At 35.9% G+C, this 26,577-nt stretch overlaps 3 protein-coding genes across 5 annotated transcripts; all 3 read left to right on the top strand.

The window, feature by feature from the left end:
• The first annotated feature begins 2,232 nt into the window (after positions 1-2,232).
• LOC135607970 (E3 ubiquitin-protein ligase At1g63170-like) lies at positions 2,233-8,313 on the top strand. Its single transcript, XM_065100306.1, has 5 exons — positions 2,233-2,551; positions 3,605-4,354; positions 7,250-7,375; positions 7,457-7,751; positions 7,925-8,313. The coding sequence occupies exons 2-5, from the start codon at positions 3,699-3,701 to the stop codon at positions 8,081-8,083; spliced, it is 1,236 nt and encodes a 411-aa protein (XP_064956378.1). The 5' UTR covers positions 2,233-2,551; positions 3,605-3,698; the 3' UTR covers positions 8,084-8,313.
• A 2,330-nt stretch (positions 8,314-10,643) lies between these two features.
• On the top strand, positions 10,644-19,157 carry LOC103975332 (26S proteasome non-ATPase regulatory subunit 12 homolog A). 3 transcript variants are annotated; one of them, XM_009390265.3, is made up of 11 exons: positions 10,644-10,753; positions 11,265-11,453; positions 13,431-13,538; positions 13,644-13,748; positions 13,913-13,969; positions 14,061-14,257; positions 15,956-16,055; positions 16,156-16,268; positions 16,377-16,530; positions 16,622-16,699; positions 18,720-19,157. In XM_009390265.3, the coding sequence occupies exons 1-11, from the start codon at positions 10,751-10,753 to the stop codon at positions 18,936-18,938; spliced, it is 1,323 nt and encodes a 440-aa protein (XP_009388540.2). In that variant the 5' UTR covers positions 10,644-10,750; the 3' UTR covers positions 18,939-19,157. The 3 variants fall into 3 exon arrangements, with proteins under 3 accessions (XP_009388540.2, XP_018678147.2, XP_009388539.2); XM_018822602.2 differs by lacking the exon at positions 16,622-16,699; XM_009390264.3 differs by lacking the exon at positions 10,644-10,753 and having other exon boundaries at positions 11,259-11,453.
• A 4,225-nt stretch (positions 19,158-23,382) lies between these two features.
• On the top strand, positions 23,383-26,577 carry LOC135607961 (acyl transferase 9-like). Its single transcript, XM_065100289.1, has 2 exons — positions 23,383-23,970; positions 25,634-26,577. The coding sequence occupies exons 1-2, from the start codon at positions 23,563-23,565 to the stop codon at positions 26,459-26,461; spliced, it is 1,236 nt and encodes a 411-aa protein (XP_064956361.1). The 5' UTR covers positions 23,383-23,562; the 3' UTR covers positions 26,462-26,577.

The raw sequence follows: 26,577 nt of genomic DNA, 5'->3' as shown, positions 1-26,577 counted from the left end.
AGGCTAGTCAAGGTAGGAGAGAGTTGTTGAACTACACCTGCAAGAACACTTGAGATAAAGACAACATTGTGATTCTACAAATGATACCATGGTAGTGTGCCCAACTCAAACTTTAATCTTGGCCAGCTACATAGTCCAAACATGAACTTGGAAGCTAAGCCTTGCTAAATTATTTTGAAAATATATATCCAACATAAAAGGTTCCCATCAACAGGGAATCTAAAGTGGATTAATGCATGTAATTTTATCTCTAAATATGAAAATTTTATTTCCATGGTTCAAATTTTAGTATCGGAAACCTGTCCTCTTGACATGTATAGAACATAATAAATTTATATTTGATTTGTAAGAATTAATATACATAGTCTTAATTTATAAATAGATTTTTTATTTTAATATCTTACTTCATTTTGATCTACAACTTTTGGATACTAAGATATTAGTGTAATTGGATCTAATCTCTCTTAGTTCCCAAGCATCATAAATGATTGAAAGACGGTATATTTCTGCTTTATTATGGTTGGAGTTGTTGTTGAACTAAGAATCAATTTCCTGTTCTGGTGGACTACAATTTTTTCTTTTCCAAAAAATATTGAAAAAAATTAAAACAAAATGAAAATTGGTGATGAACTAATTATTCTTAAAAAATATTTCTAGATAAATGTCAATCATTGACATGATTGCGGCAACAATTTACATATGAAGAGATTTGATAGGAACTTGCAATCCGTTCATTAAATTTTTGAAGACCATAAATATGGATAGATAAGAAACAACATCAAATTTGGTGGGTATTCAATTTCACTTCTGATTTGCTTCGTTGTGGTCGTAGCAGTTGGAACTTAATTCATCTCTCATTTACTTCTCTATGCTCCAACTAATTCAAATCGACATGTATTTAACATCTGAATTCATTAAATATTGAGGAAATCATGTTTACAAACACCAAGCAAAACCTACCTTCATCCGTGACAAAAAAACAAAAGAAAAGACAATAGAAAGAAAGTGTTACCAGTAAGCTTTCTTTTTCGTCCAATTCTTCCATAGTAAACATATAAGTTACTCATGAATCATAACAGCACCAATAAATTTGTAAATCCTAGTTGTTTGGGTTTATGAATGTTTTATCCTAATTAAGATAGGTATAAAATTTTTATTTTTATTTATAGTTTTTTATAATATATTTTTAAGTTTTATTTTATCTTCTCGTACTATTAATGACTTTATTATTAGGTCTCTATATCCATTCATCTTAAATGATTCTCTTTCCATCTATCTTTTATCGTCATCTTAAATGATTCCATCGTAATTTATTCTCTACTAAAACGATACTTAATTATTTATAAATAAAAATATTTTTTAATAATCTTTCACAAGAATTTCATACATTCATCATGACATTTTCATCTTAGTTATACAAATCTTTTATATATACATTAACTACTTAATACTTAGATCCATAAAATATTGCTGGTTTAACAACTATCACACAAAAAAAAATTTTAATCTTAAAGTACTCTATCTATAATCACTTATAAAATCAATGATTTTGATAATTCAAAAATAAAAACGTGATTTTTATAATTTATGGTACATAATTTTTATATTTTTCTGACGTAATACCCATAGCCTTAGGTTGGATCAGTTAACTATTAATTGAACCAGTGGATGAACCAATCGAATTATTGATTTAATAATTTTATATTATATTTAAAAAATTAAATATATAATATTATAGGAATAAATTTTATGAGGATGATGGAGAGTACCATAAGAGAGTAATAAAATACATAATTTTATATGATAACAAGTAATGAGTTGATGATGTTGCAATCTTTTTACTCTAAAATAATAAAATTAATAATATAATATGTTAGAAGTTTAGACGTCCATTTTTTCAAGTCTGAATTTTATAACTATAATTTTAGTTTTGGGCCTTATATTTATAAAAAAATCCTTCTTTTCACATTATAAATTTTGAAATTAATGAAAATTAAATTACATCTCAAAAATCATCTAATAAATATTACTATTAATTAATGTTCAGCTATTAAATCACAGATGAGAAGCACATCGAGTGTTGATTGATGGACTGTTGATGTAACTGGGCCGGGACACGTGCGATGGTTCAGATCGACACGTACGTTGGTCCAGTCCGGCACGTGCCTCCCGGACGAGTCATCCTCGCTTGGTTCGGTGGTCCCACTCGCGTGAGGGCGGCTCGTTCGACCAATCCTCCCCCTCTCCCTCTTCCTCTTCCGACATCGTCTCTTCCTCTCACTTCCTCGGCATCTTCTCCTGGCCTCGTCGTCCTTCTCCTCCTCCTCCGCTGCCGACCGAGGAGCGGCGTAGATAAGAGCGGGACGGGTTCCGAGATCGATCGGCGAACGACGCCTTCATTGATTTAGCGATTAGAAATTGCCAAAAAAGATGTGGTGTTTTGATCGAGAAGTGAACAATTGAAAAGGAAAAAGTCGGCAGCCTGAAGGCGCCGTGGTCGGGTTACGAGCTGCGGTGGGCAATCGATGGCGGAGGAATAGTGATTTGTGGGGTGAGTTTCCTCTCCAATCCCCTCTCGTTCTCGTTCTCTTGTTCTGTAATCGCGTGGATCTCCTTTTGGTCTCGTGGTTTCTGGTCCAATATCGGTGGATTGAGGCCGAGCACGTCTGAAAGATGCGTTTCTCGTTGACTCCATTCTTGCTCGTCTTGGATTCTTCGGTTAGGGTTTTGTCGCGTGTTGTAAGGGTGAATGACATGGAAATTTCTCCTGGATAGATCAGGCATGGGTTTCTAACGATCTCCTGCCTCACTATTGATTGATTGTTTCTTGGTTTTATGGTAATTTTCCCCGTTTTTGTATTATTTGCTGCCTTATCGGAGCTGATGCACCGAGATTTTGTTCTCGATGTTAGCCCTAACTTTGTGAGTTAATAGAGACTTTGGTGCTATCCAGTGCAACGAAAATATGCTTTAATGTTTCTTATGTTGATCTTCTTATTTTAATTCTTTCGAAGTCTCTTTAGCCGACCCCAAATAGTTGGGACTGTATTCTTTTAAGGTATTTTTCTATTGTTGTTCATTTGCCATCAATTACTGCGTTTTGCTTGGGAATACCATAATAGGAATGATATTGAGGAAAGCCCAGGCCTGCTAGTTGAGTATAATCAATCTATCTTTATTTCTCAAGGTGCACAGCCATAGTTTCCTATTTCCAAAAAAATAAAAGACTTAGCATTTGCCAATTACAGTTGGTCGTCTCCATATCTGAGGCAGGGTATAATATAGCTTATCTGTCGTTAATACATGTTGGCCTTACTGTAATTAACTTGAACTTTGCAATCTAATGATTTATACCTAATTTGTTCTGCTGCACAAGAACTACTTTAGGCTTTAGGGTTCACTTTGAATTTTAAGTTTGGTTCAGCTATATCAGTTTTCTCTCTGTCAACTGCTATTTATAATGAAAGAAAGGCAAATGGTTCAGAGTATTAAGAAATAGAGATGTATTTAACTGTGTTTGTTCAGCAGTATTAATTTCAAACTCAATGCTACAAACTTTCACTGAGCTGAAGTTACAGTTGAGAATTACTTGTTGTTGCTACAGATCTATATTTAGCACTGTGGAAGAACAAGAAGCAGCTTAGGAAAGTGGTGGATTACTACTTTTCTATGCTAGTTTATCTCACTTGCTTTAGTGGATGTTGATGGCTGTTCCCTCTGTGGAACTACATAGTGAAAGTGAGACTGATAGGCATCCTTTGCTGATGGATCGGGCAACTCCTTCTAATGGACATGAACACATAGTCGATATACCACGAGGCATTAATGGAGATGAGAACAATTTGTTAGGTGAATTGCATAATCTGGATAGAAATTCAACCAGCGCAACTGCTCAGATCTCTCAAACTTCTCCAGTGTCACCGGATGCTGCAAATTCTGGAAATGCTACTCTAACTGCGAGAAGTGATAACTATGGTCGGCGTAATAGAAGCCCACTGAATTCTGGATTATGGATTTCGGTGGAACTTATTGTTAATGCGAGCCAAATTATAGCAGCTATCATTGTGCTCTCCTTGTCAAGAAAGGAGCATCCACGAGCTCCATTATTTGAATGGATCATTGGTTATACCGTAGGCTGTTTTGCTAATCTTCCTCATCTATATTGGCGCTACATTCGTCGCAACAGTTCTATGCAAGAACCAGCTCGTTCAAATCAGAGTACCATTCATAACAATCCTCCTGAATCAAGTGGTTATACAACTAGTCCTGTTACTCAGGCCTCAGAACAAGAAAATGACAATACCATTGTTTCAGCAGCACAAGTCAGACAAAACAGAGCTATTGCTAATCCAAGGTACTATTTTAATGAACTACCTATATGGACACTGCAAATGCTTGTTTATTTCATCAAAGTTTGTTGCTTTTTATATTTTTTAATTCTATGATCTGAACTTCTTACTTGATATAATAATATACCAATAGTTACTTTATATTAGAAATAAGTTTTAATGTTGTCGTCACATTAATCATATTGCTGCTTCAAATTCTACTGAATGTTTTCACATAATTTTGTTGAACTCTAGTCTAGTGTCAGCTACTGTTTTTTCCCCCTTCGAATTCTGTTGCTTCGCATAGGTCTTCATGGCCAGCCATTTGTTGCTTGCGCTTTTGGTTGGATATGTTCATTGGAATTTTTGCAAGTGGTAATAGTTGAATTTGCACATTGTCATTTGCTGCATGGGTTGATATCTTGATGTAGAAGATTGCACTAATCTGTCCATGCCGTTATGATATTTTCTTTTGATTGGTGTCAAATCAAGCCTGGAGTGATTGGACTAGACTTGGTTGTTTAGGTTGGTTTACTTTAACCATGCTTGAATTTCTACTGGGTGAATGGACTATAGTATGCTTGTTCAACTGTATGATACAATGACCTATCAATTTTAGGACCTTATGAAGGTTGATGGATTATGGCTACCTGTGTGAATTCTTTATAGGTGGAACTGATTGGTGAAGAGAGATTTGCTGGTCAATCATGGAATGAGCAAATAGACTGGTGAAAGATTTTTTGCTCAAAGAAAGAATATTTTACAGATTTCATGACTTTTAACTAAATCTTATAAGGTAGAAGCTATAATCAGAGATGAGTTAATTACCAGACAGCGGTATCATGCTTTGCAAATGGCACTGCCACATTGACCAGGGATGAGAAATGAAATTTATAAACTTTAGATTTCTCCTCTTGACACTTTAGGTTAGCACCTGGAACCCTTTCATCAGAGTGGCTTGACTAAGAATGCATATATCATCATAAAATTTAATGCAGAATATATGGAGAATAAAAATATATCTAGTTAATAATTCATGAAAGATGGCGCTCAAACTTTTTGTCATTTAGTTTCTGAAGCAATCTAATGATAGTCATGAATTCTGACTGAATGACTTTTGCTAAGATGTTCTTATAATTTAAAGTCCTCTCTCTGGAATATGGTTAAGTAGTCCCCTTTCTTGTAACTGAGAATAGTTGAAGAACAGCGTTATTTACTCCTCCAGAGAAATTGAGAATTATCAAACAAGATATCCTAAAAAAGAAATCCTTAAACAAGATGTTACTTTATGCTGAATCTGATACTGTATTCCATGTGTCTGACTTGGCATATGTTTCTGTTATTTGATTCTCACCTTTTCCAAAAGAAGTGTTTTTTTATAGAATCTTTATTAAGCAAGACTTTGAAGTTCTTATGGACCACTGCATTTGCCGGTTGCTTTTTAAAACTTAATAATCCTAATAACCTTATTGAGTTGAATGCAAGTTTGTAAATGAAAATTGATCTTCTATGTCGATTGTTATATCCATCCTTTTCCTCCTTTTCTTGAATTCCTCACTATCTTTTTTAATTTATATGTATCGGTTTGGTTTTATCTATGCAATGATGCTGTACAGATAATGGGTAGGATACATAAAAGAAAAAAAAAAAGAGGGGATGGGAGTTGGTTGTTAAGCAGAGAGAAATTATCTCGTTTGAAAGATTAAGGAAATTTTTGAATGCATGTTTTGATAGTCATATTTTGATAAGTTGTGCTGGATCGGCAGGTCATGTTTTGATAAGAGAATATTAAATCTTCCTGGATCGGTAGTCCATGTTTTGATAAATTATTATAAATGTTGGAAAGACCCCCTGGATTAGGCCTTAGTGTCTAGAAAAAATGTGATATCTCAATAATTGCTTGATCTGATCCATCAGTTGGTTGATCGATTCAGTTGTGGCCTGTTCAATATCATTTGGACTTAAAGTTGGATTTATTTTGATCTCGCCAATTGCCAGCCTGGACCGCAGGTGATGATTGGCTGAATGTCTTCACCTGAACTAGAAAGTTTAGAGATAATAATGCGTTGCATGCAGAGTATTGGTGCAGGGTAATGTAGAGTTGGGATTTAATGGCCTTATTTAGGTTCAATGTTAATTTTTGGAGCATGTTCAGCTGAACGCATTGAAGTTATATGATGCTCCTGTTAATCCAGACAATTTTTAGCTTAAGAGTTCTCTAAACTTTCTTAATAAGAATGTGAACAGGAGTATTTGCTTTAGCTTTGAAGATGAAAGTGACAAGAAAGCCAATTCGGTAGACTTTAGATGTACTCCTGTAAAGACAAGTAAAATACTGTCTTTTGGATTCTTATTTTTATTATCAACAAAAGTCAATGATGTTGAATTGAATTAAATGAGCTAGCTTCCATAGGAAATCATGTAGCTAGTTGCATATAAGTTAATTGTATAAACTGCAAATCATCATAATATCTCTTACAATCTGTTTGGTGCTTTATGCTAAGAAGCCATAAACTTTGTAGGTTTAAAAACTTCAACTAGAGCTAGTCAATGAGAAAATTCATACTGGAATGAGTTATAGACGAGAGAAAAGACAGAATGAAATTGGAAGCAAGAAGAGAAAACTTGGTTAGGAGCAGTGAATTAGCATATAGCGGCTTTTCATTCCCGGTGACATTGATAACCAATTCCTGAAAGGGTTCCTAAAGCCAGTGTAATACCATTCATATGATGTATTTTCACTTGCTTTGTATGCTTATTTTTATCTGTGGACTTAGAATGATCAAAACAGATGCATAATCAAGCCCTTAGCGAAAGCCACATTTAAGAGTATTTGTTTTGATGACTTATTTTCTACATTGTTAACCAACTGCGGTAACCAGCTGCAGATTTATAATCAAACACTTGTGCTGTTTTTACAGGATTAATGCACTTGTCGATCACTTCAAGATGGCTTTGGATTGCTTCTTTGCCGTGTGGTTTGTTGTTGGAAATGTGTGGATATTTGGTGGGCGTGCCTCTTCTGAGGATGCACCTAACTTGTACAGGTGTGCATAGAATATTTTTCTTATGCATCTTGATCATATATGGTCATCAATCTTTAATGTTACGTATTTCTTTAATCACAGGTTATGTATAGTGTTCCTTACATTCAGCTGTATTGGATATGCCATGCCTTTCATTTTGTGTGCAATTATCTGCTGCTGCTTGCCATGCATTATATCCATCCTCGGCTTTAGAGAAGATATGGGCCATGACAGAGGTGCTACTTCTGAGCTAATAAATGCACTTCCAACCTACAAGTTTAAATCTAAGCGGCATTGTATCAAGGACGAGTCTGGAAGTAACTCGGATGGTCAGAGTGATGGTGGGATTTTGGCACCTGGCACTGACAAAGAGCGAATTGTTTCTGCCGAAGATGCTGTGAGTTCTATTACATTTGTTGATATCCATCATCGAGTCATATCTGCTAAAAATGCACAGCAGTTTTGAGCATGATCTTTGGCTTTGTATGTAAAATTAATGTGTGATTAGCAACGAATACAGATTATAAATGACCATATTTGGTTTGTTTATTCTGCTGTTTTTTTTTGTAGGTCTGTTGCATATGCCTGGCGAAATATGTGGACAATGAGGAGCTTCGCGAACTTCCATGCAGCCATTTTTTCCACATGGACTGTGTGGACAAATGGCTTAAGATAAATGCGCTCTGCCCCCTCTGCAAATCCGAGGTCGGAAACACCACCACATCTTGAGGGACATGCAGTTGACATCTTGATAATGGCAGTAAAGAGTGGGAAGTGGTGTAGAAACAGTGTAAAGCAATGTAGATGCCTATTCTTACTGGCAGAGATGTACCAATCTACAATCTGGAATTGAAAACTCTTCCGAGTCCGCCTGCATCTGTAAATTTATGTATGGAAGAGTCTGTAATCGATTAGGCTCTTGTCATTCTTTTTAATGGTTGCATTGGGTGGTTCTTGCAGCTTTGATGGCTATATATATCGGTCTGTTTATGGTGCTTTCATGCACGATATGAGAAATATGTTGTTTAAATTGTTCGCCGTGCTTAAAGATCACATCATGCAGAATTGTAGTTTCTCAAGACTTAATTTATGAGGGTGGAATTGCCGAGTACTTGGCTTATCGTCATACTTAAATCTCATTCATCTATGATTACACGTTGACAAGGATATTTTATGCCAATAAATTCACTTATAATAAGTTTTCATCTACGTGTGAAAACAAGGAATATAAAGTCTACAAATATTAATTATGTTTAAATGAAAACATACTTATATGATGTTAACTTTATAACTATTGGTTTAACAATAAATTATAAACCCTTTACGCATATCCAATAGATAGGTCCTTTCTCGGTGGTAGTTGACATGATACATAATTGGCTAGGACGACTAAATAATTTATTTATTTTTTATCTTCTTTTATATTTCAAGATAGGTATTGATTATCCTAGAACATAATATTTATTTCGAGACCTACGATGACTATATAATTTATTCTCTTTTTTTTGTCTTCTTTTATATTTCAAGATAGGCACTGACTATCCTAGATCATAATGTGTATTACCTCTATTAAAAGATAACTATTATGCTTTTAAGGTACTTACGTGCTTAGAATATTTTTTTGTTTAATAAAGAGCAAAAGGGAATACTTTGAAATATGTTTAATTACTTAAGATATTTTTTTTATTATGATCAAACAACATGGGTAAAGGATACAATTCAGAATATATTAAGCATTTCAAATTCTTCTTTGTCTCAACGATACATCACACATCGTAAAGGAGACATTATGAAATGTGTCAATCGCATTAAATGCTTCTTTGTCTTAGGTACGTAGACATATAAAGACAGTCTTTGACATTTTAGATATATTTTTGTCCTATGAGATATTGTGCCAAAACAAGATAACTTAATTTGGTAGGCTCCAAATGAGCTAATCAGGCTGAATTAACTCGACCCAAGTTGGTTGAAGAACTTTGCCTAATGGTCAAACAAATTAACTAGACCTATGCTAGTTGTTCAAATCAACCCAAACTAAGTCGTTGATCAAAATTGACCCAAATCCAGTGAGTCAATTAAAGATGACTTGACCTCAGTTGGTCGAGCAAATTGACTCGACTTAGATTGGTCGATCAAAATTATATGATTGAGGCATAGGAAATCTTCTTATATAATTATGTGCAAATATTAAACATGTATAGTTTATTAGTATAATGGTAAAAATTAAAGACTTTCAAAATATCACCTATATGAAGACTTAACGGAAAAGAAGTAAAAATTTTATTTATTTATGATATGGGCTTAAAGGAAGAGTGGTCTCAATTGTATTCAAGGAAATGATTTTCTTGATTCAAATAGAAGACGATCGAAGTTAGGGTAAAACTTAATGTTATGCCCACCCGTAATAAAGGCTAATTTAATGTCCCTACCGAGAGGATAATGTCCAAGGACAAAGGGCCATTCTCTTAGTAGACGGCTGGATAGGTTTTCTATACACAAGATTAGGGATGAGATTAGAAAATAATTGATTCTTTAGTCATCTCTCGTTTTAAGAAAATGCATGTCCTGAAAATTATTATCATTACAAAAGATGCAATCATTTTGAAGATATAACCAACTTGAGGAAGTGATTAATGTAGAGAGGTTGAATTATCCAGACACATAATCTTTCCCTTGCTGAGGCCATCTTTTATCCTCAACTAACTATTTGGACTTATCATTGGTAGTATTAAGAACATTACCTAAGGCTGATTGTGCAAGTGAAGTTAGAAGATGAGTCTTTTCATCGATATGTTCTCGTGCGATTTGTATGTTTAATCTTCCTTATGATATTGCTTTGAGGATTATCTTTCTAATGCGAATGATTTGGTCATTAATTTAGTTTGAAAAATTAGTATGACCTAATTCATTTTTGATGTAATATCATGTATAGTATTAAGAATATAAATGTGAAAAATATATTTATAAAGATAGAGAGAGTTGAATCGTTAATAGTCGATATTTCATCTATAAAATAAGATTATATCGAGTGTTATTAGTAAAATTTCTTTGTCGATTTAGTATAGTTTATATGTGTCTACATATGGTAAATAAATATTTATGATTATTTTTTTTAATGAAAATATACTTGAGAAGATTAATTTATATAATATCATTATTGTAAGGCCCATCCAATAAGCTCTTCGTTAGTTGCAGCAAAATGGGAGAAGTCAACGGTTTATTTTGACCAATAACCCGGACCGACAAAATCGAACCGAACCGCACCGCGCCGCCCGGTTCGATCATAGCTTTGCAAACATTTAAGCCATCGGAAACCCTCTCCTGCACGCATTCTCTCGCCCCCCTTGCCGATCTTAGGGTTTGGTTTCTCCGCTTCCGCTCCACATCGCCGCGAAAATGGTGAGCTTCTCATCGATTCACTCTTGTTGGTCCCGAATATACATGTCGGTTCTAGCTCGCCGTGTTCGTTTGCAGTTTTTTGTTAATCGTCTGCCCTTTCCGTAGTTTTTTTTTTCTTTTAATTTTTCTTGTGGCGGCGTCCTTTTATCTGGTGTCGAGATTATCGTGTTTCGTTTCCTCGTGTTGTTACAGCTGGTGTTTAATCTGAACAATTAGTGAAGAAGGGTCGTAATAGTTTTATGAAAATAAGGGGATTTTAATACAGATTTGCTTGCTTGGGAAGAAATTGATTGGAAGTTGGTTTCAGATCTGTTCTCGTTTTTTTAATGTTCCTGCCAATGATTTTAACTTGGCTATGAGAACCTTGGGATCGCTGAACTAATTTACACAAATTTCTGGGTAGAATTCGTCGTAATATTCTTCTATATCAAAAATGTATTTTTTACCACAATTTTTATGTTAAATGTTTACCTGCGTTATGAATTCTGATATAAACGATTGGTCAATGCAGGAAGAGAATCTAGATGCTGCAATAGAATCCCTATTGAATGTGGAGAAGCAGATGAGGCTTGCCGGTGATGTGGCTGGCACAAAGAAAGCTGTTCTTGACATTGTGGAGCTTTGCTACAAAGCACGTGCATGGAAGACACTGAATGATCAGATTGTTCTTCTGTCAAAGAGAAGAGGACAACTTAAGCAGGTAAGCTCTTGGAAAGTTAGCTTTCCATCAAATTTTTGTAGATTTAACTCTGTCATTGTAGAAAACACCTATGTGCATGTGTTTGCGGTGTAAGCCATTTTTTGTTCTACTTGTGCGGTTGAGCCTTAGGATTGTGAACTCACCAATCTAAAAACACAAGTGTTTGCCAACTAAGATTTTTGAGCATATAAAAGTATATGTTGGACTTAGATGAATCACATGAATTATTTTCTGCCTCGATGTTAAATGCTTTGCAGGTAATTTCTTGCTCTTCTGTTTGATGCATAGTGGAACTTGTTGTTCAGCAATTCTGTTGACAACATATGGACCTTAACTTCATGCTCAGATGTTTTCTGTTGGCTCTTTGTATTACTGACTGAAGTATGTTGTTGGGCTTCTATCAGATTAAGTATTACAGAAAACTATCAATATGGCTATGTTCTTTGTTTGCAAATAACCATTCTTTTTCTTCAAGATTTGGATATAGGTCACGTCCGTTGTGTAGCATCTTGAGTATATATTTTTCATCTGGGGAATTGAATCTTAGGAAACCACTGTATGGAACTTTGTTATTATCCTTTATTGCAAGGTGCATCATCATGTGCAGAAAAGATATCTGATGATCTTTTCTTGATTGAATACTAGATAGCTATGGTATGGGCCTGTTTTGTGGCTGTAACTCAACTTTGCCCTACATTCCAACTGTTTGCTATGGTGATTGTATAACTCTTGTGGCATTCTCATCTTCCATTTAATGCCTTTCTGCAAACTGATATAATTGTGACTGTTCTGATATTAGTTAGATCTTTGATTTTTAAAAATATTAAGTGAATTACAGTGTTGTTGATTTTAATGGTATAATGTGCCATTTGCATTATGATATTTATTCTTTTCTTGTGCAAATTCATTTATGTTTTTCTTCTGATATGCTATTGTTCCTTAGATTTGAACATGAGATGTTTAATTGAGTGAGCAGATGATGAACCTGGTTTGTTATACCTGTTGTTACTTTTCTATAGAATTACCCTAGTTGACACTAGCTATAATTTATAACTCTAATAACCACAAAGCTACAGGATTACACATCTATGTGTTTCTCGGAGCCAAGGTTAACAAATTCAGATTCAATTTCAGGATTTTATTGGGGACTTGGGATCATAATCAGTTTGAATATGAATCATGGGATTGACTCATAAGTTAGTTGAATTTCAAAAGTGATGATAATTATGTAGGGATTTGTTAAAGATCAATGCAGCCTATTGAATCTGCCGAGATTGGTTATGTCTGTTGTACCTGTTGGGATGATCTGGAAACCACAAGAACTTCTTTGCAATCTGCTTTGTTTCATGTTGCTCTCCTTGTTGCTCACCATCTAGCATCTACCTTGAATGCTCTTCTTGACATGTGCCTAACCTGCACCATTTATGTCAGCCCATATAAAAAATGCAAGAGTAGTCAACTTTCTAGTTGATAATAATTGTGTATATAAGATCATATCCTTACTGGCCTAAAACTTGTGTGTTGCAAGAAGTCAAACAAGGAAAAGAACTAGTGTTTGTACTTTAAAAATAATTTTATTCTTTAGGGTTCATTTACAAAATAATGCTCAGTGCAGCTGTGTACATGACCTTTCACAATATGAAAAGAATACTTGGATCTTACTTAGGAGATGACCGTGTTTGGAATGTTGTTTTAATTATGATGGTGATAACTTTATGTTGGTTTTTGGTTTCCTGTCAGTGATATTATCTCCTTGTTTATTAACTGAATGTCTTGACAGGATCAAGTGCCAAATTCTTAAGTAATTACCTTTGAGTATGTTTTATTTGACAATTAATATTGGATTGTTGACATTTTAATGCTTTGATGCTTTGATTTCCTTATTCCCATTTTATGGAAGAAATTGGTCTACCTATTCCGTACACATTTCTAATTTAGTGCTGGTTTAACTTATTATCTGTTATCATTTTCTTTAAGGCTGTAACTGCCATGGTGCAAAAAGCAATGCTGTACATTGATGACACACCTGATCTTGAAACACGTATAGAGTTGATCAAAACACTTAACAGTGTCTCAGCTGGGAAGGTGAATGACATATTTAAGTTGGATTTCAAGGCTGCTATTCTAATGTGTCATATCTGCAATATTCTTTATATGGACTCAGAAGCTATTTTCTTGTTCCTTTTTTAGATATATGTTGAGATAGAGAGGGCACGCTTGATTAAAAAACTTGCGAAGATTAAAGAAGACCAAGGCCTTATTGCTGAGGCTGCTGATTTGATGCAAGAAATTGCTGTAAGTTGAGGCTTAATTTTATATTCTTATGTTTCACAGGCACGTTGTGAAAGTCTAAAATAGTGCCAGGAATGTGTTCCTTCTTTTTAGTTGTCTGTTTATTCTTGATAAGTTGTTTTATTTTGCAATTCTGTTGATCTCATTTTGGTTGGCATGATTCTCAGGTGGAGACTTTTGGAGCAATGGCCAAAACAGAAAAGATTGCTTTCATTCTTGAACAAGTATAATATCATGATAACCTTTTTTTTGATAAATGACCCAATTTTAGTGGCATAAACACTGTTGCTTACAGATGCTTAAAAAAAATTCCAGGTACGATTGTGCTTGGATCGTCAGGATTATGTGCGGGCACAGATATTGTCAAGAAAAATTAGTCCTAGGGTGTTTGATGCTGATGCTTCAAAGGAAAAAAAGAAGCCAAAGGAAGGTGACAATATTGTGCAAGAGGCTCCTGCAGATATACCTTCACTCTTGGAGTTGAAGCGCATCTACTATGAGCTAATGATTCGGTAACTTCATTTGATACTTTCTGGATCAATCAGTTGTTTGATTGTGGATCATCTATCTTATTCCAATTGTGAAACATTTGTCATAATGTAATTAATAGGTTTTTGGCCCTGCCATAAATTTTGGAGTGTTCTTGTTATATGCTGTTGGATTCTGGTGCATGAACATGATATATCTTGTGGGACAGTGGAGGTGCTTGTTTGCTTAATGGCATACCTTGGTGTTTTTGAATATAGAAGTCTAGTTATATCAACTGATAAAAACATATATCAGAGATTGATATCTCCTATAACATCATTGCCTAGTCTTAATCTATATATAAACCCATTAAAGCATTTAATTTTTTGAAGATTAATATCGTTGTTTAATATATCTAAGTTCTTTCATTTTTTTAGAAGAATAAGGATCTCATCTGGTTGAACAATGTCCACTTGTCATCTTAAGACAAGAAACTTTATATGTATGAACGATAGGCCTATGCATATTAATGTTGATGTAATACAACAATAACAATAAAAGCAAAACTGTGAGTCTCAACTATTTGGGATCGGCTACATGAATTTTTTTTCGTTATTGAGATCTGTATGCTTAGTTAAGTTTAGAGTACTTAAAGTTTTATTTATAGTTTCTATTAAAATCTACCTCGCTGTCATTGATGCTGATATAATAGTTCTGCATAATACTCATATGAGATTTCTTTTATAGTCATGTAGTTTAGTGCTTGAGAGAGTGCAGGCAATGTTGTTATGGAAATTGCCTAGATGCCGGTGGCGATACCTGAGTTGTAAAGACGCATTAGGACATCTTGGCTATATGCTTACTTAGACCACCATATGAAAACACATTAATGCATACATTTGTGTGTATATGATATGAATATATATCTAGGATGCAGTGTATTTACTCATATATCACTTTACTTGAGACTTGTATACACTTATTCAAGTTTAGCTGCTTTTGTAAATGTGGTATGTTTTCAAGTTTTTGCTATGGAGCTGTTGGGCCTGGACCACCCATGAAGAGTTTACCTTTGAGTTGAATATTCTAAATTTTCTTATTATTTTCAGATGTATTTTGGTCCATATCACTAGTTATTTTGGATAAGGTTAAGCATCATTCTTGAGTTGTATTCTCTGTTTTGAATCTTGCTTGTATTCTTTAATGAATAGTTTCAGCTATCTCTCTCAAGTAGATCCCTTTTAAGTCTCCATTGACTTTTTAGCTGGAGCCAAATAGGACATTTGATATCCAAAGAAAGAGGAAAGCCCCTATTGGCATTCACCACATTTTATTGGGGGATACTTGGAACTGTTCCCTTGGAAGTTATTTCCCTCTGTGGTGCTTGCATCTTGCACTAAAGTGATCTGGTTTTTCTATGGTTGGGGCGTATGTATTAATAAAGTTGCACCAGAGATGAGATTCATGAAAGGGAGAGACTCAATGGTTGAGGCTGCTGCTAATGTGGGGTTTGGAGGGGATTAATCTATGCAACTTTAGCCTACAAGTAGAGAGGATAATCCTGGGACATTAATTCTGATCATTTAGGTCGCAAAAGAGCAAACTTACCATTGTATAAGGCCTACTTCTAGAAATAAGATGCATTATTTATGAATATTTCTTCTCAAGTTTAAGTCATGAAATCTCTAAGCTGATGCCCCAGGAATGAATGACTGATAGCTCCTTTCCTCCTTACGGTGCAGCTACCATTCTCATAACAATGATTACCTGGAAATTTGCCGGAGTTACAAGTCGATATATGATATTCCATCTGTAAAGGAGGACCCAGCACAGTGGATTCCGGTAAAAGTTTGTTTACTTGTTGGTTTCCTTGGAATATTGGACAGAGCTATTTTTCTTGGAATAATTGTCAGAGCTATTCTCAGAAGAATTCTTCTTGTAGGTGCTTAGAAAAATCTGCTGGTATTTGGTGTTGGCGCCACATGACCCTATGCAATCAAGTCTTCTCAACTCTACTCTAGAAGATAAAAATCTTTTTGAACTTGCTAATTTTCGGTAGGATGTGTTCAATGTTTTGTACATTATATAATTACTATTAACTTAGTTTGATTATCAGCTACTTTGGTCTCATATGCTGTTTCTATTTTCTCCCCATTTTGCTAGTTTTATGTTGAAGCAACTTGTGACAATGGAAGTTATCCACTGGGCAACTCTTTGGGAGACTTACAAGGATGAGTTTGAAAATGAGAAGAATCTTCTTGGAGGGTCTTTGGTCCCCAAGGCTGCAGAAGATCTAAAGCTGAGGATTATTGAACATGTATGTATCTTTTATTGACTACTATCAAGTTTTTTAACTTGTCTTTTTTATTGTTTTCTGGAACTAAAATTTTATTTTGTCACATTTTCAGAATATTTTGGTAGTGTCAAAGTACTATTCAAGGATAACCTTAAAACGTCTCTCTGAATTACTATGCCTCAGTTTGCAGGTTTGGTTTATCATCCTTTCTTGAACATATTGTTGTTTGCTTGATTATGTGATCCCCATCTCTTTTTTTTTCTGAGTTCTCTTGCTGTTGTTATTATTGCATAAGCATGATAAGTAGGGAAGTCTCTCTAGCATGATCATTCTTTTCAAGATTTTTGATTGACTAGGTATGGGAACTAGGAATAGACTTTTGATTGGATAACTTTTTAAGATTTGGTGGTGGTGTTATGTTGCTTGTCACTTGATCATAGATCTCAAGAATAAAATTGCTTGTGAATGACATGCCTCTGAATCTATATCACTTGTACACTGCAGGCACTTCCTTCAACGAATTACTTTTATTTTTCAATAACTTCTCATAATGATCTAACATCTAAACCTGTTACTTGGTCATCTTCTTATTTAAAAAAAAAATGGGATTAGATTCTTGCAGCTTTACATGAAAAATGTTACTTGGTCATCTAAACCTGTTACTTGGTCATCTTCCTATTTCAAAGTTTGGAACTATAATTTCTTTATTTTGTGGCAAACTGGTCTGCGGCATCAAAATTTGACTTCTTTTTGAAGTTTGGAACCAAAATTCCATTCCTTTTCTTTGTTTGCAAGTTTCAAGTTTAAATGTTTCTCCACCTTCACGGTGAGTGGGGGTTCAGTTAATTGTCATATGCAAATAAGTAATGCATAAATTAAGTGCATTGTCATATGAAAATAAGATGCTTAAATTAAAATGTGCCCATCCGTTGGTTGCTATGTGCTAATTTGGCTTGCCTATATCCTAATATGAGCTGCATGATATTTGATTTGCAACTTCCTTGTTTTAGTGTTCAGTCACTTATATCACTCAATAGGGGTCCATGGTTTATTAAAAAAGAAAAAAACTTAATTATAAAGAAGTTGAGTTGCTGTTATGCTTTTCAACCAGAATGAGACCTCATCTGCAAATTTCTTTTTTTTTCTTCTCTTCTTCTTTGCTAGGTTTAGGATACCTTGTAATATCTTTTACCTTCTATTTTGCGTCTCTAATTTATCTATCACCTATTCACAAATCTCCCAAAAACTGTGGATGTCTAAATGTTCCTTGTCGCATAAGTTATGAAAATTTCATCAAGGAGATTGTTGATGCATAATTCTTACAAGGCATTGGAGAGGCATGGATTACTAATCAGATGATTTCATATCATGACTACATGACAAGTTAAAATTTTGATTTTTGTGGAGGTAATGACTGACTCTTTCTGATTGTTGATGCCAAAACTTTTCTAAATGTTCCATTATTTTAATTCTATATATGAACTTGTACTCTTGGCTGCTGGCCACCAGCCTCCAGCCTCCAGTCTCCTCCAAATGTTAATCTAGAATTCATTAAGTTCTTTGTTCTATGTGGAAGTCTTTTGTCTATTTTGATTTACAAGTGCCAAATTTTATCAGAATTTGGAAGTGGCTTCTTTTTTTTTTTCCCACAATTTTGGTTGCACAAAAGCTAAATAGACATACAATACGTAAATTTATGAAAATGCTCATGGAGAACCTTATGTTGACCTTTGCCTAGGTGAAACATATAACTTTGATCTTTGTAAATATGGTGCCTGATGTCATTTCCAAAACTCCAAGATTCCTTTCTTGTATCAAAGAGATGGAAAAGAAAAAAACAAACAAACAAAAGGGAAATAAAGGGCTTAGTTGATGATTTATTCTTTCTGCACTAAGCTAGTGCTGCCTCTCCTGATCAGTAATATCTTATTGCCTTGATTTTTTTTCTTTCTATTTATCGATTTCTTGTGACATAGAAAGTAGCATTCCTCCAGTCAAGCTAATTTGAAGACTGGCATTCTGCCTATTATTGCTTTGTCTGATTTAAGGTTGAAAGCAACATTTTGTTCCCTTGTAGTCCTCTCAGCATATTGGATGAAATTGTGAAGGATGGTTTTTGCATTGGTGCTCCTGTTTAAGTAGATTTATCACGGGAGTATAGTTCTCATTAGATTTGGTGCGTGATCTGAAGCCACTTGTTACTCTTTCAGGAGGTGGAGAAGCATCTTTCGGATATGGTAGTCTCGAAAGCCCTGGTTGCCAAGATCGACAGACCCATGGGAATTGTGTGTTTCCAGAGAGCCAAGGACAGCAACGACATCCTCAACTCCTGGGCAATGAACTTGGAGAAGCTGCTCGACCTCGTCGAAAAGAGCTGCCACCAGATTCACAAGGAGACCATGATTCACAAAGCTGTTTTGAAGGCCTAGGTTTAATTTAATATCTTGATCGGAGTATACTTTTTGTATTGTTTCACCAGAATGTGTCAGATTTAAGCTGATGATGATCCTGTTTCAGTATTCCAAATCTCCTCGGCTATCATTTCTTTTGCTGGGGCTATTGCATGTGGAAATTCAAGGCATTCATTCCTTTCATATATACTGAACAATTTCTACCATCCTATTAATGCAACTGTCTTGTGTTTCTGATATCATGGTGGTAAAAACTATATGCAGGCTTTGAATCTGATTACGTAGATCCGAGCACAACGCTTCGTGATTGTGATCCCAGCAATTGCGCATGAGAGGAGGGAAGCTTCTTGGATTCTCCTGTGCTGAATCGCTAAGGTGCATTATTCAACTACTGTTGTTGACTCAACCATATTCATCTATTTCCATCCCTCTTCCATCTTTGCTACATCATCAATCTCATCAACTGCCATTCTTATTGACCAGTGGATTTGAGGTGATATGATCAAGTTAATGATGCCCTGTGTGTTCTCCTTTTTCTCTCCTTTTCCTTTTCAGATGCTCCATTCAAAAAGTTAATTTGTGTCCAGAGCGTTGACCAAACTACCAAAATGCATGCCAACATCATCGAACAGTATCCATAGGCTCTTTGACTACCTTGAAAACAAAACTTCTTCCTCCAAAGCTAATCATTTGACTAGTTGTTTCTCTCTTAATTGCTTGCTGGGTCCATTTTGGGTGTTCTCGCACCAACTAAGTGGGACCTGATGTCAACCTCTTTATGGGGTTCCATCCAATCATGAAAAGAAAATTTCTCATCACGCTTCGAGACTTCTTGTTATACTCGATAGTATGTATAGTCTTAAATAAGATCGTGGTCATGAACATCCAAAATGCATCCAAACTTAAATATGAACTCGATACATCCCATGAGATTCACATAGAAGCTAAGGATTCTATGAGTTGTGTCACATAATAAATTTGTGGAGTTACATTTAAATTTGTCAAATACTCATAATTACACTTCTTAGGTTGGTAGTGTCTTTCGTCTTTCTACATCAAACAATTTTTTAGATAGCTATTACTTCTCTTATGTCATAGTAACCTTGTTTGTAAGGTTATCATCGTCGCAAGATGATTGTGATGATTCTCTCGCAGATAGAGAATTATGATAATATATTATCATAAATTTTAATATTAAAAATTATCAAAATTATCACAATCATGATAATAATCTTATCGTGTTTTCTTTCATCATATATATCTTACATCTATTATTGATTGAGAAAATCATATAATTAGGTGTAGGCATTCAAGGTAATCCGTCATTTGAAATATTTGTTTGTGTATATATATTCATACACACTTTCAACGAAGATTCAAGATAGTTGTTTCTTTCAAACCTAACCATCTAGTGACCAAATTCATGTTCAAATCTAACTAGAATGTTAAGTAGGTGCAAACATTCAAATAAAAATTTTAATTATTTATCATCTCAAATTATATTTATAGATATAGGACCTCATAATGCACAAACATCAATCGACTTGGGTTTTTGGAAGCTAATCGTGTTCGTATGGGACTACTAACACAAACGAAGAACGATTTAGGGTTCATATGGCAATGAGAATGACACTACAAATAGAACAGACTGTAAAGTTGGCCACCTAAAAAGCATACCGACCGATGGTTGGGAACATCAAGTTGCATATTGACATCTAAACCAACCCCGGTTTGGTGAGACTCGCTTTAACACATATACACAAATACTTCCTTAAAAATTAAGTATTTATTACAAATGGAATATCACACATGATCGGTATTATCCAATCTGATTCGAATATATTTTTTTGTTTCCAAACACACACACACATATACATGTACATATACATATACATATACAAATAATCTTATTTGTTATAATGCTATCAGTTGCATTAATGAAAAATACAACATATGACATCGCACGTTGGATCAATACAAAAATGATGAATAAAAAATAATTTTAATATTTTTTTTTTATTTTTAATGACTTTATTAATAAAAATATAATTTTAATATCTCGTATGTTAACACTTTTGAGTCGATCCAATTTACGATATTGACGTTAGGACAAATAAAGTTATTTATTTTACTTTCGGATTTATAAAAACCTCATTATAAATTTTTTAATACAAAAAGAGCTTAGCCCCATGTTCTCCTTCCTTGTTATTAAGCATAGTATTGACTTAATTCATGCCCTTTCTGCAAGATATTTAGTCCACTACTAATTAATTCAATAAAGAATAGTTTGAGTCACATCAAGTGTCCACTTATATATCCCCCATGCCAAACTCCACCAACCCATCATCAACATGAGAGTCCACCACAACAAATTTCTTGACCCAAACCCAATTCAAGTCTAATGGTTTGGGAATTTAGTGTGTGGTTAAGCAGAGCATTTGTAAATGGGCACAAAACACAAGGAATCCCAATCACATGAATCACATGTCTCTCTCATTGATGATAAAAACATGAACAAACATCTCAGATTAATTTACTTGGCAACAAGATTTATTGCTTTATTTGTGCTAACATAATTCTTGCCTTGACGCTAACTACATGAAGAACAAAGTCACCTTGGTGGCTTCCTCACCAACCATTCCAATTAATCTTTATTGGACACATTCACATGGAGGGGACAAAAATGTGTGGTCCTATTCTTTATTTTAATGATAAGCACATAAATAAATAAATAAATAAATCATGTCTCATCTACTGTCTTAGCAGTTTAAACAAATTAGTAATAACTAATAATTTAGCATTGATTTTAAAAGGTCTCATTACTTGAAAAAGGGAAATAAGAAATTTATGGATTTATTGACATATTTCTTTCTTAGAAGTTACATGTATTGTGTCTTTCTAACCCTAATTTCATATGAAGATTCAAAGCATCATTAGTGAATATTAACCTAATATTGGTTTTAAACTATCTATCTGAATAGATTATAAGAAAATTCTATTATTAGTATTTATTATTGTTATTACTGTTACATACTGTTAATTTTTATGTTTTAACCCATTTAGGATTTTCTCTACACATTTTTTACGAATTCATGCACCACTATGCAAGTTGTGTGAGACAAATTTGTAATATAAGAAAAACTATTTGAAAATATAGAGTTAAGTAAAGTAATTTAAAATTTTATAATAAAATCTTATAATAAAAATATTCACTTTTTTGGCGGATAAGTTCCTCGGAGAAGTCCTTCTTTCCACATTTTCTTTTCAAATTCCTCATCCTTAAACTTTTCTCAATTTATAAAAAAAAAACTTTTACTTTTTTATTCATTTTTTCCCATCATTTTGATATTATTAAAAAAAAGGATGTTTTTTTGAGAAATTTCTTAAAGAGGAACACTATGCGGGGGAAAAAAGAAAGGATTTTTTTTTCCAGAGAAATTATCCTATTTTTAATATTATATATTTATTTACGTGATTTTTCTAAAAATTTACTTTTTTTAGGCTTTTCTAGGTAGGTACCCTTATTATTATTTTTTTCACAAATGGTAAATATCTCTTGTGATCGTCTATCACTCATCTATCACTCACTACTTTCGTCTTATCGAGGTCTCACTCTAATGAATATTTTTTATCTTCGCCTCACTACTTCTGCACCATCGTGAGTAAAGTGGCCTGGTTATCCATGACATAAAGGTCTAACTTGACATTGAAGACATTGCAGAGGAGGTTCGATCATTCTTGTTAGAGGTCGGATCGCTCACCTTGTGCTTCCCTCATGAGAGTCTTCGTTAATAATCTCTATCTCATGGTCTGCAGTACCGAACTGTACCGCCCGGTACGAGCGGTACGTACCGGTTCGATCGGTTGTCGGTACGCGCACCGTTTGTTACCGGTTCGAGTGCACTGTAGCAGTGCACTATAGCAGAGCTACAGTACTCGGTACACCTGGGTGTATCGCTCAGTATATCGTACCGTACCGGTACCGAGCCCAGGTCGAAACACCGGTACAATACGGTATTACGAACCTTACTCTATCTCACCATTATCAATTGTCTCCTAATTTGTAACGATCTTCTTATATAGTACAAAAGTAATATATCCTCACGATGAGAGTTGGCGAAAGTAGCGAATACTTCACGACGATGTCACAGGGACAAAGGTGGCAACAAGAGATGATGATAAATGGAGCGACAAGGGAGGGGCCTCACAATGGGAGGTAAATAACGTTGAAAGATATTTATGAGATTATAAAAAAAATATCATCTTGAAAAATTTAAAATAAGAGTATCTTTTGAAAAAAAAAAATCTGAAAATAGGACTTCTTCTGGTAAATCACCTTATTTATTTTTGAGAGAATTAAATTTTTTTTTTGAATGTTTTCAATGGTGGGTCCAGTGTAGTCGTGCTGGTCATAACTTTGCTACCATCTTCCCACATTTATTTGCATACCTATCACCTTCCTTTGTACTCTTCCCTCTACCTTCCCATAGAATTCTCCTCCCACATGAGAGAGAACAGATCTCTCCATCTCCGACTTATATATTTGTCCCATCCTTCTCTTGTTTGAAAGGAGAAGCGTAACAAACCAAGCCTTCTCTTCCTCGCCACCGACGTCCCGCAGCGTCCGTGCGCACCACCAGCCATGGGGTTCACCGTCACCAAGGCGTCGGAGGGGTACGTCCGGCCGGCGGAGCCGACGCCGCCGGGCTCGCTGACCCTCGACTGGATCGGCCGTTACCCGACGCACCGCGGCCTCGTCGACTCCCTCCACATCTTCAAGCACGGCAAGGAGCCGGCCAAGGTGATACGAGAGGGTCTGGCCAAGGCGCTGGTGCCGTACTACCCCCTCGCCGGCCGCATCGTGCAGCCAGAGGGGTGCGACCCCCGGGTGGAGTGCACCGGCGAGGGCGTCTGGTTCGTGGAGGCCTCCGTCGATTGCAGCCTGGCGGACGTCAATCACTTGGAGCGCCCCTTGATGCTCGCGCATGAGGATCTCGTGCCCTACACCGAGCTGGAGACCAGCCCCGCCGACACCATCATGATGATTCAGGTGAGCAGCTTCGTTCCTTTTTCCTTTATGTTCTTTGATCTTTGCCTTGTTGCTGAATTCAGGGAGATGTGCCATAGGAATACAGATAGCTCAGGATTTAGATCTAGCATGATCTTGGCTTGTGGATCTACACCTCTAAATACAGTCTCTGATTTCTCGGGCTCCTAGATCTGAGAGGATGTATAGGGTCCAATTTGGTCAAAGTTCTTGAAGCGCCCCCAAACTTATTTGACCTTGTCGCCGCTCTTGTTTGACTTTCCATAGGCTATGAGAGCAGAGATCGAAACATTCAAAATGGAGCAGGTAAGTTGTTTGTAGAAATAACTATTAGACATATGGATCCACTTGAGTCTTGGCCTGGTCGGTGCTCCATCTATTCCATACTCTGCTAATTAGCTGGATCCCATGATGTAACTGAACAAGGTGAGAAGGTGAATTTGAGACTTGACAAATGGACACATAGGAAGGAGAATGATGTGCTCGAGAGCAGTGACCAATTTGAGGAGCCAAGATTAGGGAAATAGATGATGCTCCAAGCCCCTGCTTCCCAGAATATTTTAGAACTGTCTGAAATGAGTGATTCTGTAAGCTGGCACGAGATCCAAACTTGAGCTGTTTCTATGAACGAGCAATCTTAATAGCAATGGTAGGTGGGGGCTTTTTATCTGGAACGAGAATTAGGACTAGCATATGGAATGAAACATAAACATCTATTTTGATCTCATGGAGGTCAAAAGGAACGTTTTTTTTGTGGGAAAAAAAAACTGTTCCTTTTTTTTTTAATACAACACTTTTCTCAGGAGGAGATATGTTTAGGGGCATGCAGTCCAAAAATATGCTCATTTTATTAACTTATCTATTTTTTAGTTTAACAATCTTGTATTGTTGTTGTTTTGATGATTCTGCTTTTTATTTGAACTCGACTTTGGCTCTGTTCATTAAGTATACAAACTGGCTTTCAGGCTCAATGATCTAAATTTAAAATTGCAGATCTAAAATGATCCATTATTTAAGTTGGTCATTCTCAAACTTCTAGGCAATGAACATGGAGAACAAATTCACCTCTTTTATTGCTGTTGGTTGGTTCAACTAGCAGTAGCACATTTTTTTCTTACTATATCTATCTTGTTAAAGAAAAAGTCTATACCTGCCGACTTGCATTTGACAAGTCCCAACCACTCGAGTTTTGATGTGGTAAATTGCCAATTAAATTATCCTGTATTCATTGGTCAATTGGAAATATGAAAGATGTTCTGAACTAGTAAGAAACTGTAGACCAAAGTAATGAGACTCTTCCTAATCAATCCATTACTTTAGCTGTCATGGAAACTATTTAGCTTGCCTAAACTCTTCAACCGTTTGTTTAACAAGTTCTTTTTTTCCAACTTTGGATCTGAAAATTGAAACTTTAGCGGATTTCCCTGAACAAGCAACTATTTGAGATGATACTGGACCCTCAAATGCCATTTCTTTTCTAGGTCCTGATTCCTGTGAGCATCATAGGTCACGTACTGCAGTATTTGTTGTTTTAATGTGCCACAGTTATGTGAAAGCCAAGCATGATATGTCCATGATCATTGTGAATGAAATTATCGACTAGCTATTGCAATGCTGTAACGATATGCTGCTAACCATCTCTCTCATGCTTGCATGACAAGAACAGGTCACTGAATTCACATGCGGTGGATTTGTCGTCGGCATACGCTTCAATCACGCGTCTGCAGATGGCATGGGATCGGCACAGTTCATTTACGCCGTCGGCGAGCTCACCAGGGGTCTTCCGGAGCCAACAGTCAAACCAGTCTGGGACAGAGACAGCTACCCTAACCCAAAGGTCAAACCTGCACCACTCCCTGACCTCCCCAAGCTAGCCTTGGATTACTCTGAATTGAACTTCCCGGCCCACTACATCAACCAATTGAAGAATCAGTACTTGGAGCACGCCAATGGCCGATGGTGTTCAACCTTCGACATTGTCATTGCCAAGGTTTGGCAGTGCCGCACTCGGGCAGTTTACTCCGACCCCGACGTCAACATCCGCATGTGCTTCTTCGCCAGCACTCGCCACATACTGAAGGTCAACAAGGGATACTACGGCAACTCGATCTTCCCGGTTAAAGTGTCGACCACCAGCGGCGAGATCATGAGCTCCTCGGTTGTCGAGATTGTGGACTTGATCAAGAAGGCCAAGGATCAGATGGCGGTGGATGTCTTGAAGTGGGCGAACGATGAATTCGAGTCGGATCCCTTCAGCATGACCTTCAACTACGAGACCATCTACGTCTCGGACTGGACGAAGCTTGGATTCTCCGAGGTGGACTACGGATGGGGAATTCCCATGTACTGTGGTCCATTTACCAACAACGACTACATTGCGTCCTGCATTCTCCTGAAGGCGCCGGCGCCGTTCGAAGGTACTCGGCTCATCGCCAGATGCGTCTCCAGTGAGCACACGGATGCCTTCAATGAGCAGCTTAACAGATTCGACTAAGAGTGTGGGAGTGTCTCTGCTTTATAATAATCTTGAGGCTTTGTGCTCGTCATTTGTGGAACTGGTATTGGTTTATCGTTGCTTTTACTTGATATTATGGAAGGAATTTTATCGAA

Source organism: Musa acuminata, chromosome BXJ1-2 (assembly GCF_036884655.1).
Source record: "Musa acuminata AAA Group cultivar baxijiao chromosome BXJ1-2, Cavendish_Baxijiao_AAA, whole genome shotgun sequence".
Classification (NCBI taxonomy): Eukaryota; Viridiplantae; Streptophyta; class Magnoliopsida; order Zingiberales; family Musaceae; genus Musa; species Musa acuminata.
This window is presented reverse-complemented; position numbering and strand designations above follow the sequence as displayed.

What these genes read in the sequence shown, in the direction of transcription:
- LOC135607970 (XM_065100306.1), top strand. Translation starts at nt 3,699, where the DNA reads ATGTTGATGGCTGTTCCCTCTGTGGAACTACATAGTGAAAGTGAGACT. An exon ending in AGAGCTATTGCTAATCCAAG is followed by an intron (nt 4,355 to 7,249) that starts GTACTATTTTAA and finishes CTGTTTTTACAG; the next exon opens with GATTAATGCACTTGTCGATC. An exon ending in TTGTTTCTGCCGAAGATGCT is followed by an intron (nt 7,752 to 7,924) that starts GTGAGTTCTATT and finishes TTTTTTTTGTAG; the next exon opens with GTCTGTTGCATATGCCTGGC.
- LOC103975332 (XM_009390264.3), top strand. Translation starts at nt 11,259, where the DNA reads ATGCAGGAAGAGAATCTAGATGCTGCAATAGAATCCCTATTGAATGTG. An exon ending in TTGCTTTCATTCTTGAACAA is followed by an intron (nt 13,970 to 14,060) that starts GTATAATATCAT and finishes AAAAAATTCCAG; the next exon opens with GTACGATTGTGCTTGGATCG. An exon ending in TACTATGCCTCAGTTTGCAG is followed by an intron (nt 16,700 to 18,719) that starts GTTTGGTTTATC and finishes TTACTCTTTCAG; the next exon opens with GAGGTGGAGAAGCATCTTTC.
- LOC135607961 (XM_065100289.1), top strand. Translation starts at nt 23,563, where the DNA reads ATGGGGTTCACCGTCACCAAGGCGTCGGAGGGGTACGTCCGGCCGGCG. An exon ending in ACACCATCATGATGATTCAG is followed by an intron (nt 23,971 to 25,633) that starts GTGAGCAGCTTC and finishes TGACAAGAACAG; the next exon opens with GTCACTGAATTCACATGCGG.